Below are 18,601 nucleotides of genomic sequence, written 5' to 3' on the forward strand. Positions count from 1 at the left end.
ACTGATGATATATACATCCACTATAATATAAACACAATGGTTTCAGCTTAACAACATCAACAGCCTGTCATGTTTGTTCTCTGTAATGTATGATGTGTGTGCATGTTTGTTCCTCTCTGTCCTGTCCACTTCTTCTTCGCCTCCATCACCCAGCTGACTCTCTCCCTTATAAGACCAGTCCTGCTCGAGGTTTCCTTCTGTTAAAAGGTTTTTCCTTGCCACTGTTGCTCTTCAGGGGCTTCAGGCTCTGGGTCTCTGTGAAGCACTTTGAGACAATTCAGATTGAAAAAAGCTCTAGACAAATAAAATTGAATTGAAATATTATAACATATATTATTACAAAGTTGAGTGAGGCAGACCACTGTTTTTAAGGTAAAAATGTTTAGTATCTATTTTAAGACATTTTACTATGCATTGTACTTTGTACAAGTGTGTATGAGACATTGAATTTGATTTGAAGACAAATGGTAGGTTCCCTGTAGGTTGGTCTTTCCCAGTTTGCGTCACACAGCCAGAACCGATCAGGCTTTTGCTGCATTCAAATGCTCCCTGTAAATCCCAACTTTTAAAAAGTTAGTAGGCCCTTTTTCATTTTGTCGTCAAAATAATATATATTTGTGATGCATTTAAAGACAATTAAATAAATACATTTAAATATTGTAGAATAAACACAAAAAACCCTGGTATGCTTATCATAAGTGTGAATTTAAGGTCTTGAAACACGTTTGAGCATAGCCCCGGAAAAATAAGTGATAATCAGTGTGTGCAGAATGATGTCATTAATCGATGGGTTTTGTTGTATGCTGGTTAAGGTTTTCTATGGTTTTGTTTTGCCTGACTGTAATAATGCTGGAAGACGTGCTGTTCTCCGCACAGAACCTGAAGGCATCACACCCGGTGCACATCACAGCAGGCGGCGACTTCAACGGCTCCACAAAACTTAAACACAGAGAGCAATGTGTAGATAACACAGGCGGCCGAGAGCGTTTCTGTTGTATGACGGACTGAAAAGAAAAGAAGTCGTAGATTTGTTATTTAAACGTCTCAAATTACAACGAATACATACTGTTTTGTGTACTCTAGCATCACCACCATGACAAGCAAAGCAGAGACAATAGCTGGCTTTTAACAACCTCGGAGATAACAACTTAGCTTAACAAAAAACGAACCAAGGTTAGTGAAACGCTAGCTAGTTGACAGTTAGCTTCCTCTGTTTGTCAGTATTTTGTGATTCAGTTGACGTTAACTTAACAGTTTAGCGCCAACATTATAAAAAAGCAACAAAGGTCTGACCTCAGGTCTATTTCCAGACTGTTTAACGTGGATTAGCTTAAAACACAACCGACTCTCGCAGAAGCTCCGAGGAAAACACTGGACTTTACCTCATATCTATAAAGGTAAGTAAGATCATTTTAGTTAACGTTGTACGTACACGTACGTCACTTACAAAACACGTCCAAACATGGACCAGACATTTGCTGTGTGAGTCGCTTTGTCTCATAGGAAATTGTTTTTGCTATGAACACCTGGGCTGGGTTAGTGCGACTTGCTGGACTTTTACTGGACCAAGTGAGCATGATTTTAATGTTAGAATAAAACACTGGGAAGGTACAGTAGTCTGGCTGTACAGGGAAACACTGGTTGTCATCAGGTAAGGTGCGTTGCCAGGAAGAAATGTGTATTTCCTGTCTCCAGAACAATTATCAGAGCACATACTGTTTCATTTTAGTTTTGATCTTATCTGATTTCAGTATGTTTTTTAAGTGCAAGGTAATAAGTGTAAAGAAGACAGATGCTTGTGACAGCAATTATCATCTGTCTGCTAAACATAACCAGTCTTTGCTAAACTCCAGACTTCAGAGATAGCATGTGGATGATGGTGTTTCTGTTACAGGAGCTGAATGGCCTCCGTTGTAGCAGTGAAAAATGAGAAGCGACCTGCAGCTGATTCTCAGGATGCAGACTCAAATGCTAAAAAGCCCAGGTAAGCCCAGCCAGCTGTATGTTATGCCCACAGCTCAGTCATCAGTCTTGTCAACAGGGCTGATCAAATATTTTGTTTTATTGAGATGCTAATTTGTGGTAGTCCAAAACAAAGGTAGGTTTTAGTTTCACACTGCATGCTGCTGTGCTTAAACGATTTGTTTAACCTTCATGCTGTCGGGAAGGATTTGGGAAATTACTTCTTTGGAACCATCATCATTCAATATTTGCCTGCCCCAAAGGAAACTGCTGCCCAGTCTGAAGAACAAGCGAGCCCCTGAGCTCGTCCTGGTGATTGGCACAGGGGTTAGCTCTGCAGTGGCCCCTCAGGTCCCTGCCCTCCGCTCCTGGAAGGGCCTCATCCAGGCCTTGCTTGATGCAGCCAATGACTTTGACCTACTGGAGGAGGAGGAGAGCCGACGTTTCCAGAAGCACATGCAGGAAGATAAGAATTTGGTGCATGTGGCCCATGATCTCATTCAGAAACTTTCCCCGGTAAGACTGCCTGAGGCTTATTTTCTTATTTGCCTTTCTTTTCTCTACCTCCCTGTTGCACATGTACAATCACATGTTAGCCAGACTGCCAGCTCTGTGTCCTTTACTTAGCTGGGGACCGTGTGGTTCACCTTTCATGGACTGACATAAGACATCTTAGCTTTATCTCATTACAAGACCTAAACTAACTAGAATTAAACACCATTCACAATGAACAAGACAAGCCTAACACCTTATGTGCAACATACACAGAACCCAGAGTATCCCCTCCACCATTATGTGGGGATTCCTTTAATATCATATTGTTAATATAGCATATAGCAATATGTTAAATTGCTGTTTCATCTTATACTGCTGCACAATCTCCCTTAGAATTAAAGAAATATCACAGGGGATGGTCAGAAAGACAAGACATTGGTTCTGATCAAATCACTGTGTTTCAACACTTTTTGGAGTATGCAGCTTTAAAGACAGGAAGCCAGAAGCGCACTGTTAGGTTATAATTAAAGCACCTAAGGGTAATGTTGTGGGTTAATACAACCGCAAAATATGACAATGAACCAATTAACTGCCAGAAAATTCCTGGCTCCCTACCACACAGCCAAAACAAGATCCTTACACAGGGCTCCGTCATCCTCTACAAGCCTCACAAGACTACAGTGACAATATTTTTTCAGCTCCTCAAAAATAATAAACATGTAACTGCCCTTTTTTTCTCAACAATCCTGTATCTTTAAACCAAGTGGATTGTTACAAATGAATTTGGGGCTCTTTGAATCACTCTGGAACAGGGTTGCCAGATGGGAGTCTTAATACCGTTTGCCTCCTGTGTTAGTCATGTCTCATCGCACCTTTGACATTGATAAAACACGCTTTGTTTCAGCCAGTTCAACCCGTTATAACAAAGGGAACAAACAGCTCTTTTATGGCTTTATCCATCGTGTTTATTTCAATCCACAGTCGTGCAGAGTCAGACACAAGCCCACCCCTGTTGGCCACAGACCCAGCAGGGTCTAGCATGCTGTGGGGAACAAAAAACAAGCATAGAATAATGTGAACCAACAGCTCCCACCACCTCCAAGACCACATTTTCCACTCATACAGTTAAGCAAGATACAGTAAAGGATGGGTGTCGCTGCTCCATTTACCAAACCCGTCTACAAATGCCTTCCCTTTTTAAGCACACATGTCATCCCTAGTCCTAAATTGTACTTAGATGCTACACTTTTCTCTGGGTAAGGAAATAGGATTTCTGCAGGGGTTGATCCTTATGTTACCTGAAGAAATAGAGCCAAATTCAAAACTAGAGTCAACTGATTTGTTCATGTCTTCCTTTCTCCACTAAACATGGACCACATCAGTATATTGATGTATTGTTATAATGCTAATTTGTCCAAAAGTGTGTTGCCTATTCAGCTAATTCCAATAGCAGTAGACTGAGAGAGTTTAACCTACTTTTGTGGATTTGTGTATGAACTGGGTTATGGTCAATTTAATGAGGGTAATCTGAAGTTAAAACTCAAACAAACTGCTTTTGCCCTAAACCCTATCACGCTTTTTACCCTGGATACAAAGCAAAATACAACTTTGCTGACACTTGTTTTTCACAGGGTAAGTCTGTTTGAGTCTTTATGCAGTCTCTGTATACAAGCTGTATAATTGACTGAAATAAGTTATTAATGAGGTTATGCCGCTGCAAAATGAAGCTACTCCAACAACTCGATAATCAATGTAAAAATAACCAAGATGACTGCAGTGGAAGATCAAATGTTGTGTTTTAGAAAAGTATCAGTGTATTCATTTATAATGGTTATTTAGTGCCAGTCCTGCATCCTTGTGCTTCAGTTGGTTATTACATAAGTCCTGAGATAGTCCAAGGACAGAGTGATCAGGATGGGTGCTGTGGACAGTAGATGTGGATAATGAGCTTCTTCCTGTGGAAAGGACTCCTGCTGTTTAGCCCATTAGAGCTGTAATCTGTTGAAGTCAGCAGAGCATTTCCTTGTGCTAGGATCACCTTGGTCACTGCATCTTTGCTCTGTGCTGGTATGTTGCTATATGAAAAGCTGGGCAGAATTATAATGTAGTGTTTAAAACAGAAGTAAGTAAATTTCTTACGACGCACGATTTAATTGTGTTGCCCATGGAAATTGTGTTAAAACTAAATAAACCAAAAAACATTTGAACCCCTTTGTTGTCATCTGAGGGCTTGGAGTAGATGAGTAACTTGGTCCGGTCACATGGTGTTATCTCACCAAAAAGATGCTAGTTGTGGGTTTGCAATAAGTTCACTTCCTATCACATCTGATTCCACTTGCAATCTGTCACTATTGAAATAGTTTACTGTGAAATAAATCCTGCATAATTAACACTCAGATTCAGACAAGTCAGACATTCCATTTGTAGTGAATGTAGGACGGGTGAACACTAATAGATCAGGGGTGCATTCAATCCTTTCTTCTTTTTTTGTGACAGAGAACGGGAAATGTGCGATCCACATTCTTCAAAGACTGCCTCTACGAAGTGTTTGACGATTTGGAGTGCAAGATGGAGCATGCTGGGAAACATCTTCTGCGTTCAGTGCTCCAGTTAATGGAGAGTGGCGCACTGGTCCTCACCACTAACTTTGACAATCTGTTAGAGATCTATGCAGCCCACCAGGCCACCAAACTGGAGTCTTTGGACCTGACGGATGAGAAGAAGGTAAACAGTGTTTGGATTGTGCTCTGGGATTGATTGATCTTTCCTGCCACAATATATGCTGTCAGCTTTTTTTTCTTTTTTAAAGTAGTACAAAGTTCACTAAACCATACTCTAAAGTGAACAATTTGTCACGCCATGCTCAGGTCAGATTGTAGAAATGATTTTGCCTCAAATTGAAAAGTCACTTAAACTTTGCCCTTTAGTCCCTCAAAGAGGAAAGTTGCAAGGTAAATACGATTGAACTGACTGAGCACATATGGTTGAACTCGCTCACTGCACAGTCAGTTACATTTAAAACATTGCCTTTCAGTGAAGGTCCTCTTAGGCTGGTTCAGTAGACAAACAGATAACGATGACCCTGAAAAGCTTTTTCTCTCTAGCAGGTGGAAGAAAGGCAAATTCCAGCCTTTAATCAGCTGGTGTCAGATTTTATAGATCAAATGATATTTGCTTTTACTTTAAGGCTATGCTTAAGGGGATGCCTGTGTTTTCCTAGAACACATGGGTTGGATTCATTGCTGAACAGGCTATCCATAAGACCCCTGTTCTCCAGCCATATAATAATGTCTCAGTTCTATTTAATTGTAGCTTGATATGTTGAACAGAACACAAAGTTGTGAGAACCGATGTGAGTTTTCTAAGAGACCTGTTGCTTTGCCTCTCAGTGCTGGTATTTATGTATTTATGTGTGGTCTCCATCAGGGCTAATGTTCAGTGATTTTACTCCCTGCCCAGCCAGAACAGGTTTTTGTGCAATGGACTGTAAAATGTGTGTGTGTCTAGGTGTTAGAGTGGGCTCAGGAGAAACGGAGGTTAAGTGTTCTCCACATCCACGGTGTTTACACCAACCCCAGTGGTATTGTGCTGCACCCTGCTGGCTATCAAAATGTGCTAAGGAACACTGAGGTTATGGTGAGGGATTACATTCACTATACTCATTTTTCTTACTCGAAATCGTAGGTGTGACGTAAAGTTTATAACACACATTACTTTTGTGGTGTTGACAGCGTGAGATCCAGAAGCTGTATGAGACAAAATCCTTTGTGTTCCTCGGCTGCGGGCGCACAGTAGACGACACAACCTTCCAGGCCTTGTTCTTGGAGGCAGTCAAACACAAGTCAGATCTGGAACACTTCATGCTTGTGCGACGAGAGGATGTGGGCGAGTTTAAGAAGCTTCGTGACAACATGCTGGACAAGGGCATCAAGGTCATCTCCTATGGAGACGAGTACGCCGACCTGCCTGAATACTTTGAGAGGCTGGCCAATGAGATCTGCAACCGCGATGTGTCTGCTAATGGCTGGGGTAAGGAACGTGAAAGCCAATCCGAGTTAAGCGCATTCACTGACTGGAATGTCCTTTATCACATCATTCTGCCATAGCTTTTTGTGATAATTTACATTTCTAGTGGAGTTAAGCTGAGGTAAGGACTTGAGCTGAGGTTGCACCACGGGTAACGAGGGATTGTGTTTTTGAAGCTTTGGCCTATATCTGTGTCCCAGTTCAGGGGTTGTATTCTTTTAAAGGATGTGGCCTTTGTAGACCACAAAGGTTGCACACTTTTAAGCTTTTATAAATGATATGGTCTGGCAATTTTGGAGGCTTAGCAACCTCAATGACTTAGTAGTTGATGCTTACATTTAGGTGCTCCTGACACTTAACCTTTGCATGATCAGGTGTGTTGTCGTGGTTCATTAATATTTGGATAAAATGAGAAAAGGCCTTTGAAACAAGAAAGGCTGATTGTGGTGATGTGATTGTGCACAGTCGGGCCGCCTATTGTAAATAGTTTATTGTTATCTAATAGTAGTTAATGCTTTAAAACTAGACTGAAAATGTGATTAAAACCAAAATGAATCTGACATGTTGCAGATTTCAGTTTAGACTGCAGTCGGTTGTTGGTATTACAGTGTAGCTTTTCCGTCAGTGTCTTTCTTGAACATATTCGTTTACATCCTGTTCTCTAGTTGATTTACTAGCTCTCTTTCTTCATTTAGACTATAAGTTTCATTTTAATGTTTGCCTTTTTTCTTTATCCACAGGTTCTCCCTCTCAAAATGGGGACGATCACCAGAACACCTTTACCACACAGAAAAGCCTCCTTCAAGGTTAGGACTGAATGCCTCTCTTTAACTACATGCAGCGGCCACTTGCAGGAGACATTTTCAGACTAAAATGACGATAGCCTGTCCAAGACTTTTCTTACTGCATGCTGGTAGATAGAAAGTCCAAGCCTGATTTTTTTTCAGTGACAAAAGACCTGCTGGGATACCTTCAAACACAGATACGGCTGTCTTTACAGTATTACTATTGACTGTGGCAACGTTTCAGTCAGTGTTCTTTGTATTTCACCTGTTAACTTAAGCCCTTCCTTTTTTTCTGTCCCAGACTATCATTCTTGACAGACACACAGTCAGGATCAATATCTGTCATTTTCCTTCAGCTCCACCAGATGTGTCTACTCTGAATATGTTGAATGAATTTTCCCTGGTTATATTTAGTTTGTGTAAAAGAGAAAGGCGTTTTAAGTAGTCAACACCCAACCTCACAATCACAAAATATAGTGTATGTATGTTGCTGAAATGTCAACATTTGTAAGGCCAGTACCACTTTCTAGTAATGTTCTCTCTTCAAGATGACTGTTAATTCACTGGCAGACTGTGCTGCTTGGATTTGGACAAACACTGTGACCAGCCTGCCATGTAAAAACGTTTTTTATGATGCACATGACACGCTCATAGTAGTAGAAAATAGTCTGTTAAGGTCATGTCCAGGAACTCGTGTATGTTGGAAAGAAGAAATCAGTATTGTCAAATGAGTCGTAAGATTTACGTTTAGAAGAGTATGTGTTTTCATAGCAGGACAGTTCCCTGCTCATATCAAGTTATTTGCCACTCCTTTACTGAAAATAATGTTCTTTGTAAGCCTTTTTTTGTATTTTTAATACTTGCATGTGTTTTCTGACATAGTATTTATAAGTGTTATTTTCAAAATAAAGCTTTTGGTATCCCATTTTTTACTGTTGTCACTCACATAATGGCAAACCATAATGAGCAGTCTGAACACAGCTGGCTCTGCAACATGACAGAACAAGTTCAACTATACAAGCTGTCATTAGCATGTAGCAGCTTTATTTAGAAATGTTTACGTTCTCATAAATTAGCTTAAATCTTCTGTATAACTTCTCAATTCTCTGACATTGCACAATTTAAAGGGGACTAGAGATCATTAAGACTTTTATTTCTGCTTTTAATTGACAATAAAAATCAGAAGGGCAAAAAAATAAATTAATGGGCCACAGAGCTTCATTTGACCACATGTAAAATGTAGTCCGATTACTATGGACACCCTGTACGAACTAAAAAACATAAAATATATCTTTCACTTTTGATCATCTATAACCTAATGTATCAATGTCTATTTTAATGAGAATCAGCACAAGTTAATGAGGAGGTCCGGAAATAACTAGTATACCACGTTGAGTTTGTTAGGAAGATGCACTGCTGTGTTGTTACAGAGGATCAGCTGGGATTGGAATTTTTATCTTCTTGACACGATATCTATTAATCTCAAAGTGCTTTGTGGTTAACTGCGATTTCCTAGATTACAAAGACTGGTTTCTGACTTCAACTGTTGAGTATCCATCCATGGTAACTGAAGTGTTGGCTGTGAACACGGGAGACAGATAGGCACTATGGTCACTGAGCTTTCCTCAGGCACCAGGAAGCTGCTGAAATGTCATCAAGCTAACCTTTACAACCTGACCTCATTCACATGAAGAGGGGAAAACTGACTGACAAAATGCCAGGTAGAGATTTTTTTAAAGTCTTTACTGTGTAATCCAGTAAATTGATGACAAAGGTCCATTTTAGTCAGTAAAAATGTCTTTTGGATGCAACTTCACTGTTTCAGAACAAACTGATCTGGGGTGCTTTCAGATTTGGCCCAAAGTTTAGAAGTAACACAAGGAGAAAGAGGCTCTTCTGACTTTTGTAAAATATTGTCTTTTGAAGTGCACAATCATCTTGTACTGGGATGAGAAGGTCCTGTGTGTCATGAGTTCATCTGATGTAGAACGAGCAGGACATGAGCATAAGAAAGGGCAGGTGAGCAGGGTTGGAACATCTCGTGGCAGCATGGCAAAGGTATTGTTTGCTTCTTCACAACGATGGATAAACAGCGGAACATGCAGCCACTTAAGCCTTCATCAGAGCGCTGACCACAGCACGAGCATTGAGGCTGCGCAGGTCATTGTAGGTCTGCCCTGTGCCCACGAATACAATTGGCTGGCCTGTGATGTAAGTCATGGAGATGGCAGCACCAACCTGTAAAAGAGGGCGGATGACGCATGAGTGCTATCAGCTTTCTCACTGCAAATGTTACATGAGTCAGACAGCAGCAGACAAATTCATTAACTACTTCAAAATGTATAATTTGGTGAGGTGTAACCAGATATTTGAGAAGAGCGTTCATAGAAAATATAACAATACCTTGTCGTCAATAGTGTCAAACTTGGTGAGAACGATGCCGTCAATGAGGCGCGGCTTGTCAGACATGGAGTGATCTGCCAGAGCCTGGTTGAACTTTACCTAGAACATGAGGAAGAGAGATTTGAGTCATTCTGTTCAGGACAAAATTATTATGCATGACTGTTGTGAAGAGGTCTCGGGGAGAAAACACATCTGTGCAAACAGGGCAGATCAAAGGAGCAACACTGACCTCTGCAGGACATAAACCCAACCCAACAAATACAACCCTTCACCAACATATTATGCATAATGATGCAGGTGTGTGAATAAAACACAGGTGTTCTTTAATAATTAAGAGGTTTTTGTCTTACCAGCTGGTCAACTGCCTCATTGCCCACCAGAGCCTCCCCAACAAACAGCACCAAGTCGGGCACGTTGACTGCAATAAGTTTTGCCAGAGCCGTCATTAGTGGGGCGTTGTCCTGCATACGCCCAGCAGTGTCCACTAACACCACATCAAAGGCCTGATTACGAGCTGGAGGGAAGAAGTAATGTATGGGAATGATATTTATTATTAATGCAAAGAGCAGTAGAGGAACAAAAATGTTCTTTTTATTTTGCATCACTTGACAAGAACGACTTACCATAGGCAATGGCCTCCATGGCAATTCCGGCTGCATCCTTACCGTAGCCCTTCTCATAGAGCTGGACTACTGGCCGTCCTCCGTGCTTTTCTGGGGGATGCAGAGAGTTCAGACGGCGCTGATGAGTGCGGAGCTGCTCCACCGCCCCAGCACGAAACGTGTCACAGGCTGCGATCAGCACAGTGAAACCGTTCTCTATCAACCAGTAAGAGATCTGGACCAAGACAAGGAGAATTTACAAAGAGAAAATACTGACTCTTAAGCAAGACTTTTGCTGTTTGTACAAGCAACTAAACCATTGTTGTCGAGATTTCTGCTGTATAAAAAAGTTAAAGCTGTTGACTGCACTTGAAATAACAATACTGATACTACTGACTCACAAGCCCCTCCACATGCTATTTGAAATTTTAACATGGGCGCACCTGTGGCTTTGCACCACTAAAACTATTTTCTTCAGGCTGTACTTGTGAATAGACTGCACCAAAGAAGTCACAAGTACAAACCAACACAGGAATTACCCAGGTTAGAATTTCCTGCTGGCGTAAAAAACAAAACAAAAACTGAACTCACCTTTGCCAGGTTGGTCGACTTTCCAACCCCATTGACGCCACAAAATGTAATAACAAAGGGTCTTCGCTGGCTCTGTGCCTCCATGACATCTCTCAGAATATCCACCCTTCGCTTGGGTTGCAGGATCTGCACAAGGGAGTCTTGCAGGGCCTGCTTCACGGTTGAGGCCACAGCTAGACACACACACACACAAATAGAATTTTGTTAGGATCCACCAGCATAATGAAGGGAGAGGGGATACATACTCTTGCTACTTACTGGTGAATGTGCCCATGACTTTGCCCTCCAGTTTTTTGGCTACAGAGTCACACAGCTGGGAGGCAATTTCGGCTGCTACATTCTTTGCTACAGGATCAGAAGTGAGATCAGTACATAGCAGACAATGTACTTAAAATCCTGCATAATACAGAATGGGAGTAAAAAGGATGTGATACCAATGAGGTGGTCCCTCATCTTCTCCAGCACTGGCTCCATGTCCTCCTGGGACAGACTCTTAGAGCCCACCAGGCCTTTCAGCATCCCAAACATACCCCCAAAACCACCACCCTTTTTGGAGCTAAGGGAAACAAACAAGTAAATACTCTTACTTTTAAGATACTTTTCTCATTATTTAACCTCACACTATATATACATTTAAAAAACACTGTTACCTTGTCTTGCTTGTTTCACTGACAACCACTCCCTCATCTTCTTCCTCTTCTATCTCCTCATCCTCACTGGACTCGTAGTCCACAGACAACAGGTCTCCTTTCATGGAACTTGGCTGCATTCCCTGAAACACATCCAAGACATTAAACTATCTGGCATCACTTTATTTTGACACAATTAGGTGTGACTAATGTGTCTTCAACTAGAAAGGCCCTCTTAGGGATGGACTTACCAGGTCAATTTGTGTTTCCTGGTTCTGTTCGTCACCATTGGAGGAACCATTTCCATTTGCTTCACTGTAGTCCAGGTTCTTGGTGCTTGTACCACCCATGTCCCAAACACGCATCTGCTTCTCTTTAGGCTTCTGAGGCTTTGGGGACTTACTGCAAGTTGGATGACAACATATGACAATTACACAATTAGAAACAGGCAATTAAAGAAAATCTTATATTAGTAGACTAAACATATCAGCTGCTTGCCTTGGTTTCTCAGTAGGTCCGGCCATCCGCTTACGGAAGAAGTTGTCTCTCTTCTTTTGCATGATTTGATCGGCAGTTAAGCCCTGGTTACCGTTCTCAACCATATTCTGGCCAGAGGATGAGGCCTTGCCTTGATCCACTTTGACAGGCTCAGCTGCAGGAGCTGGAGAAGATCGATCAAATGACAGTGAAAGCCTGTTACAGAAACAATTTAGAATGAGCTGCATTACAACAACAACAATTAGCTTCTTACCCTCCTTTTTGGTATTTTTATTCTTCTTGCCACTCGGTTCCTTGCCCTTGTCCCCTCCCTTTGTTTCAATCATTGACTTCACAGTTTTTTGGGATTTCTCCGACTCCTTGAAGGATCGCATGGGAGCGGGGCTTCGAATTTTACTGCTGTCCTCGGCTTCTCTGGAGAAAAACATTTGATGCATGTCAGCATAGGGAGGACAAAAGACAATCTAGAGAAGCATGTTTGATGATTTTGATGTAGTGCGTGTGTTCCTGTTTTTACATTGGCATTAATATCCTGGATACGGACTGATTTTTTTTAAATATTCAGGTAATTTTAGTGTGACATGTACACACTTTATCTTTTATTTTCTGTTGGTGAAGCTAGAGGCTGATACATCAGATATCAAGTTAAAGCTGTATGCAGATACACTGTACTGATATATGCCATTCAGTTATTTAGTAAAGATACTTTGGACTTTTACCTAAGAAGCCTCTTGAAGTCAGCCCCAAAATCGAAGCTGTTGTTGAGAAGCTTCAGAGCCCCCTTTTGTTCCAGCTCATTCTTATAACGATCCCTAAAGTGAAGCTGAACGTCATCTATAAACTTGTCCACATATGTCAGCGTCAGGATCTTTTGAAAACCCACCTGAACAGACACAGGGGAGTAGAGGGAGAGTTAATAAACAGGTCAAAATAACAACAACAAATACTTTGTTTTTATGTAAAAACAGTTAAGGAGGAGACCCACCACAAAAATCAGCTCAAACTCATTGTCGAGCTTGTATTTAAGACTCAGGGCCTCATGAGTAAATGAATTATTCCCACTTCGCTCCTGTGGAATCACAAACAACGTTGACATGTAAACAGGAGCATGACATATGTTGCTACATTCAGCCTTAAGCGTCTCATTAGTAGCGTTAAAATCACTACAGCACGTGTTATACGAAAACTGAACAAACTGTGCAATACAGTGACATATTTAAAAGCTGTTCACGACATTAAGGTGGGTTTTAGCACACTAACGTGACGCAATAAGCTAACATTTTCAACTCGTTAGCATTAGCATTAGCTTCCGAGTTTCGCATTCAGTTTAACAGACAACTGTTTCAATACATTTGACCGGACTTTGTGGCTCACCTGAAGAATCACCGAGCGAATCAAAGCGTTGACCGGCCCCGTAAAGGACTCAGTGACCCCGGCTCCCTGAAAACACCACAACACTATCCCCCCTTTGCTGAAGATGGTGAAGAAATCTAGCATCTTGCCACCACGTATCTGGATTTAGAATAAACAGAAACATTAATGAGTAAAACGGAGGTCCTGCGAAAACGTAATAGCCTTGTATAATGCTGGCCCTGCTCTTCAAATAAGCAAATCTTACCAGATAATATATTAAATTATAATAAATCCCCCACGAAAAAAAAACCACCACTAGTGGAAAACTGTTTTAGACACGTCAGATGCAGAATCCGGAAGTGACGCCTCTTTCCGGTTTTTAAGGTTGCGCATGCGCAAGCAGGCATAGTTTAAACGAGGCCATTGACTCAGATCACGTGTTTCATATTTTAATTTCGAGCCAAACCAGTGGATCCTGCTGTGTCATTTATATCAACAAATTGTAAATAATAATAATAATAATAACAATAATAATAAAGTTCGATTGCTCTGCAATCTAACTAATAATTGATTGGTTTAACAGATCAAGAACTGACTTTCACTTACAGTGGTTTCCTTTTCAGGGAGAAGTTGTAAATATCTGGATCATCATAGAATATATTTCCCTCGTATGATAATTACCATTTATATAGTTTTATCAAAACTGTTTATTTTGTCTACACATTCTTTATACAGTGGATAAATGCCATTTGTGTAGCTAACCTATGGGTTCGTAGGAGATAGCACACATTTGATAACATGTGACTTTCTTGCCATAATCAGGGCTTTCCACAAACCTTAATCACAGTTACCTTGTCCTTCCTCTTATTACTTCTGCATATTAGAATGACATTCTTAACTGAAAGACACGCTATTAAAGCTAGCTCATGGCTAGCTCGGCCAAAGTGTTTTATTGAGGGATAATTAGCCTAAAGGTTTTCTTGAACTTAAAAAAAAGAGAAATACTCTCATTCTCATACTGCACTTGGACTTAAGCTTACTTCGGCCACATTTATTTGTTCAGATTCTTGTTTTGCCTGCTCACTGATGCATACCGTTTTATAGTCTTTGCATTTAGAATTTGACTGTGCATGTGAAGTTGACTCTTTCAGAAATATAACTTCCTCTTTTGTTAGTGTGATGTCAGCATCTCTGTGCTGGCTTTGTTTCAGTCTCTCAGAAATGTGAGTGTGTAGCAGAAGAGATAACGGAGAATTAAACATTTACTGAGAGGATTGCAGTGAGAAGGGGAACAGACATGATGATGTCAACAACATGTATGGTAAGTTCAAGTTTCACTTATTTAACTAGTCTTTTTCAATATTGCATGTAACATAAAAAACAATGCTGTGCTGCTGGGTACTGCATTTAGGCTATTTAAACAGAGAAAGACTGATTTAAAATCAAGTCAGAGATGTGTACAGTTTATTCTTTTTCTTTCAGGTTGGTTCCAAAAATTTTTTAAATCAAGAGTAGCTCTGCCAGCACAACATGAACAAGAAGCCGGAGTGACAAAACACCTGACGCCTTCTGCCAGCAGAGCATCGTCACCTTTAAGTTCAACCTCCCTTTCATTATCGTCTTCATCGGGGAGTTCCCCCCAGCAACGGTTTGTCCTGAACTCTGATGTGAGATGGGAAAAAAAGTATGACGTGTTTGTTTGCCACAGCGACACTGACAGTGACATTGAAGAGGCCACATGCCTGGTCTCATTTCTTGAGGCGTCACCCTGCTGCCTCAGGTGCTTCCTGTGGCAGAGGGACGCCAGTCCAGGCGCTGCAGTGTTCTCAGAGGTTTGCCAGGCTGTGCAGGACAGCCACCTACGGGTTCTCCTTATCACTCCAAGCTTTTTGCAGGATGATCGGTGCAATTATATGATGCAGCAGGCTCTGGCAGAGGGACCTATGTCCAATAGGTTGATTCCTCTTATTCAGAACCTGCACCACTCTCAGTACCCACTGGAATTGAAATACTGCTACTATATTGACCTGAGTAAGAACCCCAATGGCTATACTCTGGTCAACACAACTGTGCTTCACTGTAAGTAAAGGAAAACATTTAATACATGCAAAATTCACAAGTTAGCATGTACTAATATACTAATAACTATAATAATAGTTAGTAATAATATAACTTTTAAAATCTTTTTATTTTCCCCTGCAGACCTGGAAGCACTGACTAAGAAGGAGATGATACATGGTTGCAGTATGGATGGATCTAGCAGTGATTAAATGATGATGGCAACTCACAAGACTGTCGAGATCTAATCCTGCCGGGGCTTGTGTTGTACTTCTGCAGTGATCAGCCTATAAGCAGCAACTAAATAATAAGATGAAGCGTGGAGGTATTAAATGGAAAAACACTGCTAGTATATGGACTGGGCTCAATTTCAGTGATCCTGACAATAAAGCATAACGTTGTTCCTGGTGCATTATGAACGCAGGTTTGAAGTGAGGATGTTCATGCAGTGAACAGGAAGCCCTTCATCTTGTCAGATCAAACTGGGTGGAGGCAGAATGTCTGAGCACACACACAGAAGGAATTTAAATTTACAGTCTTAGCTCAATTACAGCCCTGAATGTCACAATAAAGTATATCATCACCATGCTGTAGAGTCTGTTTTTACCACTTGGTGGTGTATTTCCCTGTATATTCCTGTAGAGAGGTGGTGCCAGTCATGAATGTATGAACTCTCTGGGGGGGTTGAAGGGGGCAAGATGGGTGGAGAGGTCAAGAGTAAAATGGAAGTACCCACCCATAACAAACTGCTGAAAGCTGCACAATGTATTTATGGAACCCAGCTTCAAATAAAGCAGAGGAAGTGTAATTTCCTATTAAGAAAAGGCGTTGGACCATTTTAGCTTAAACATCTTACAGATGGCTTTCATGTGCTAACATTTTTAGGATTCTCCTGGCAGGCTTATTTATAGTGCATGAATTATTACATGTCTAAACTGACACCCGTAGCTGTCAATAGGTGCATCCAGGGTGTGTCCTTCGTCTCATCCAGAGCCAGCTTGGACCGGCTCCGGGCCTCTGGAAGAGCCCCCCCCCCAAAAGGATGAGCAGGTATACAGCAAAAGGATGAATATTTGGAACAATGTCTGAACATGCTCGAAAACTGGAAGGAACTCCCTTTCTCCTCCATCCAAAGAACTTTCAGTCCTTGGCAGCACTTTGCCTCGTTAATCCAGCTCACAGGCACAGATTTCAGATAGCTGGTATTTCCTCCACCACTCAATGTAGAATATCAGGTATTCATGATGAAATCTACTGGAACATCTGTGATTCTGTAGCATTATAGCTTAACGAAGGCAGGATTTTTATTTACACAATGTACCACTATAGCTTCCAACAAGTGCTACATATTATTTTGTTTTTTATTAATGCTGCATATTCCTCCCACTTTCCCATCCCCCCTAGCAAACAACAGACATTTAGCACCACAATAAAAGACCCTTGATAATCGCCTCTTTTGTGGCAAGCCAACATAAAAATCTAGACTAATCTTTAAAAGGCACAGATGTTATACACAACGCTTTTATTGTTACCATTAGATGTCCTCACTCACACACACACACACACACACACACACACACACACACACACACACACACACACACCGTGCACAATGTTTATGAGGTAAAATTGTAAAGACATAGCCTTCACTATGGGAACTTTTCTGATCATTTCCCTTCTATAACCTAGATGAGAAGTTGTTAATAGCTTGGTAAACATAACACAAAAAAGAGGACACTGTCAGTCTAATTGTGGAGTTTTTTCCTTAAACTGCCCAAAATGTCAGTTTACAACTGACACTAAACATATAGTAAAATTGAAACTTGAAATTGAATCTCAGGACTTAAGCTCAAATCCAAAAATAGCTAAAAAATGAACACTAGCTCTGTGTGTGGAAAGCCCCTCAGCAGCTAAGTGTAGCTGTTGCACTTTGGACCACCAGCTGTTACTCAGCATGGTGGTCTGTATACTGGACGCAGTGGCACTGACCTGGACGGTGTTGAGTAGGTTCATCTGGCCTGTGTGTAAGAGCAGGCTGGAATGATTAAGGGAAGACAGGAGACCCAAACATTAATTATACAGTGCAGTGAAAAAAAAATAAAGGAGGAAGCTGCTAATCATTATCAGTGGTCTGGAGGTTTCGAGCTTTTTGCATGCAGTGGTATCTATTCTACCACTAGCTGTATTCATATTCTAACGTTCTCCTTGTGTCTAGAGGTGCTATTGTAGAGTTAGGTTTAGGAGCTAAAACAGGATCACATTTGTCAGTCTGTTTTAGTGCAGGGAGGAGAAACGCTACCAGTTGTATGCTCAGACATGAATTATGGACACCTCGATTTAATAATGAAACAACTGCAATGGATCTAATAGGCTTGTAAAAGAGTGATGCACCCCTCGGGCTGCCTCAGACTGTTTATAGAACTCCAACATCGTCCTTGGTCCTGAGCCAGCTGACATTTGTTCAGCGAGTAATCTTTAGGTTTACATTTGCGCAAAAACTATTTTGTTGCCAACAGATAAAGAGAAAAAAAAACTAAAAACGTGTATTCTTACAAATCGGTCTAAAAGCAGTTACAGTAAACATTGGATCTCTCACTGTCTTTGTATGCGGCATCGACACTGACAATCTCAGTTTGGTCTTGTCCTTGACTCTCACTTTGTTATCTCCCATTCACACTAAGGTTTACACAGCCAACATCACCAGGACTCCCCAGATGTTTTCTGTTTCCAAGAATGATACTCAGACTGTGGAGGGTGAAGGCAAACCGTTAGAGTTGGTTCTAATGGTTTACCTTCTGACCTAGAAAAGGTTCATTAACCTGTGTATACCAGCACCAGCAGCACCATCAGTTTACACAGGCAGGCTACATTTACATGTAAAAACACATAGATGTGTTTGATCTGGCCAGCAAGAATTGGAATTACACCAAAAATCTAAAAACAGTTAGATTCTGTAGTTCTTATTCTGTAGGAATAAGTGCCAGCACATTTCCAGGAAACATTCATCTAGCGGCTTGACATAATTAATAAAGCTCTTAGATATAAGAGACTAAACAATACAGTGGGAGCTGAGGATAAAGCTTGAGTCACGTGTTTTTGGATAGTTTAAAAATGATAACAATACATAATGGAGAAAAAGCAGCTATGTTATTGTATGCATATGATGAATGTCAAAAAATAACAGAACTTTAACAGAACT

The 18,601-nt window shown here is 40.9% G+C and overlaps 3 protein-coding genes across 5 annotated transcripts; 2 read left to right on the top strand and 1 right to left on the bottom strand.

The window, feature by feature from the left end:
- Positions 1-909: 909 nt before the first annotated feature.
- On the top strand, positions 910-8,174 carry fam118b (family with sequence similarity 118 member B). Of its 2 annotated transcripts, XM_028418855.1 has the most exons (8): positions 910-1,173; positions 1,311-1,397; positions 1,895-1,984; positions 2,226-2,478; positions 4,954-5,181; positions 5,965-6,093; positions 6,189-6,486; positions 7,224-8,174. In XM_028418855.1, the coding sequence occupies exons 3-8, from the start codon at positions 1,902-1,904 to the stop codon at positions 7,292-7,294; spliced, it is 1,062 nt and encodes a 353-aa protein (XP_028274656.1). In that variant the 5' UTR covers positions 910-1,173; positions 1,311-1,397; positions 1,895-1,901; the 3' UTR covers positions 7,295-8,174. The 2 variants fall into 2 exon arrangements, with proteins under 2 accessions (XP_028274656.1, XP_028274655.1); XM_028418854.1 differs by having other exon boundaries at positions 910-1,397.
- A 226-nt stretch (positions 8,175-8,400) lies between these two features.
- srpra (SRP receptor subunit alpha) lies at positions 8,401-13,724 on the bottom strand. Of its 2 annotated transcripts, XM_028418851.1 has the most exons (15): positions 13,610-13,724; positions 13,366-13,503; positions 12,977-13,060; positions 12,711-12,874; positions 12,245-12,405; positions 11,992-12,154; positions 11,745-11,895; positions 11,515-11,636; positions 11,299-11,420; positions 11,123-11,209; positions 10,865-11,037; positions 10,295-10,508; positions 10,022-10,185; positions 9,672-9,770; positions 9,378-9,506 (listed from the first exon to the last, which is right to left on the bottom strand). In XM_028418851.1, the coding sequence occupies exons 2-15, from the start codon at positions 13,486-13,488 to the stop codon at positions 9,378-9,380; spliced, it is 1,956 nt and encodes a 651-aa protein (XP_028274652.1). In that variant the 5' UTR covers positions 13,489-13,503; positions 13,610-13,724. The 2 variants fall into 2 exon arrangements, with proteins under 2 accessions (XP_028274653.1, XP_028274652.1); XM_028418852.1 differs by lacking the exon at positions 13,610-13,724 and having other exon boundaries at positions 8,401-9,506; positions 13,366-13,488.
- An 805-nt stretch (positions 13,725-14,529) lies between these two features.
- tirap (toll-interleukin 1 receptor (TIR) domain containing adaptor protein) lies at positions 14,530-15,949 on the top strand. Its single transcript, XM_028420195.1, has 3 exons — positions 14,530-14,665; positions 14,827-15,423; positions 15,547-15,949. The coding sequence occupies exons 1-3, from the start codon at positions 14,659-14,661 to the stop codon at positions 15,612-15,614; spliced, it is 672 nt and encodes a 223-aa protein (XP_028275996.1). The 5' UTR covers positions 14,530-14,658; the 3' UTR covers positions 15,615-15,949.
- The last annotated feature ends 2,652 nt before the right edge of the window (positions 15,950-18,601 follow it).

The sequence above is a fragment of the Parambassis ranga genome, chromosome 13 (assembly GCF_900634625.1).
Source record: "Parambassis ranga chromosome 13, fParRan2.1, whole genome shotgun sequence".
In the NCBI taxonomy this organism is placed as follows: domain Eukaryota; kingdom Metazoa; phylum Chordata; class Actinopteri; family Ambassidae; genus Parambassis; species Parambassis ranga.

Coding starts and splice junctions, on each gene's coding strand:
- fam118b (XM_028418854.1), top strand. CDS start 1,902: ATGGCCTCCGTTGTAGCAGTGAAAAATGAGAAGCGACCTGCAGCTGAT. Junction 5,182..5,964: donor ACCTGACGGATGAGAAGAAG/GTAAACAGTGTT, acceptor GTGTGTGTCTAG/GTGTTAGAGTGGGCTCAGGA. Junction 6,094..6,188: donor TAAGGAACACTGAGGTTATG/GTGAGGGATTAC, acceptor TGGTGTTGACAG/CGTGAGATCCAGAAGCTGTA.
- tirap (XM_028420195.1), top strand. Junction 15,424..15,546: donor CAACACAACTGTGCTTCACT/GTAAGTAAAGGA, acceptor TTTCCCCTGCAG/ACCTGGAAGCACTGACTAAG.
- srpra (XM_028418852.1), bottom strand. CDS start 13,488: ATGCTAGATTTCTTCACCATCTTCAGCAAAGGGGGGATAGTGTTGTGG. Junction 13,061..13,365: donor TTCGCTCGGTGATTCTTCAG/GTGAGCCACAAA, acceptor GTGATTCCACAG/GAGCGAAGTGGGAATAATTC. Junction 11,038..11,122: donor AGTCATGGGCACATTCACCA/GTAAGTAGCAAG, acceptor GTGTGTGTCTAG/CTGTGGCCTCAACCGTGAAG.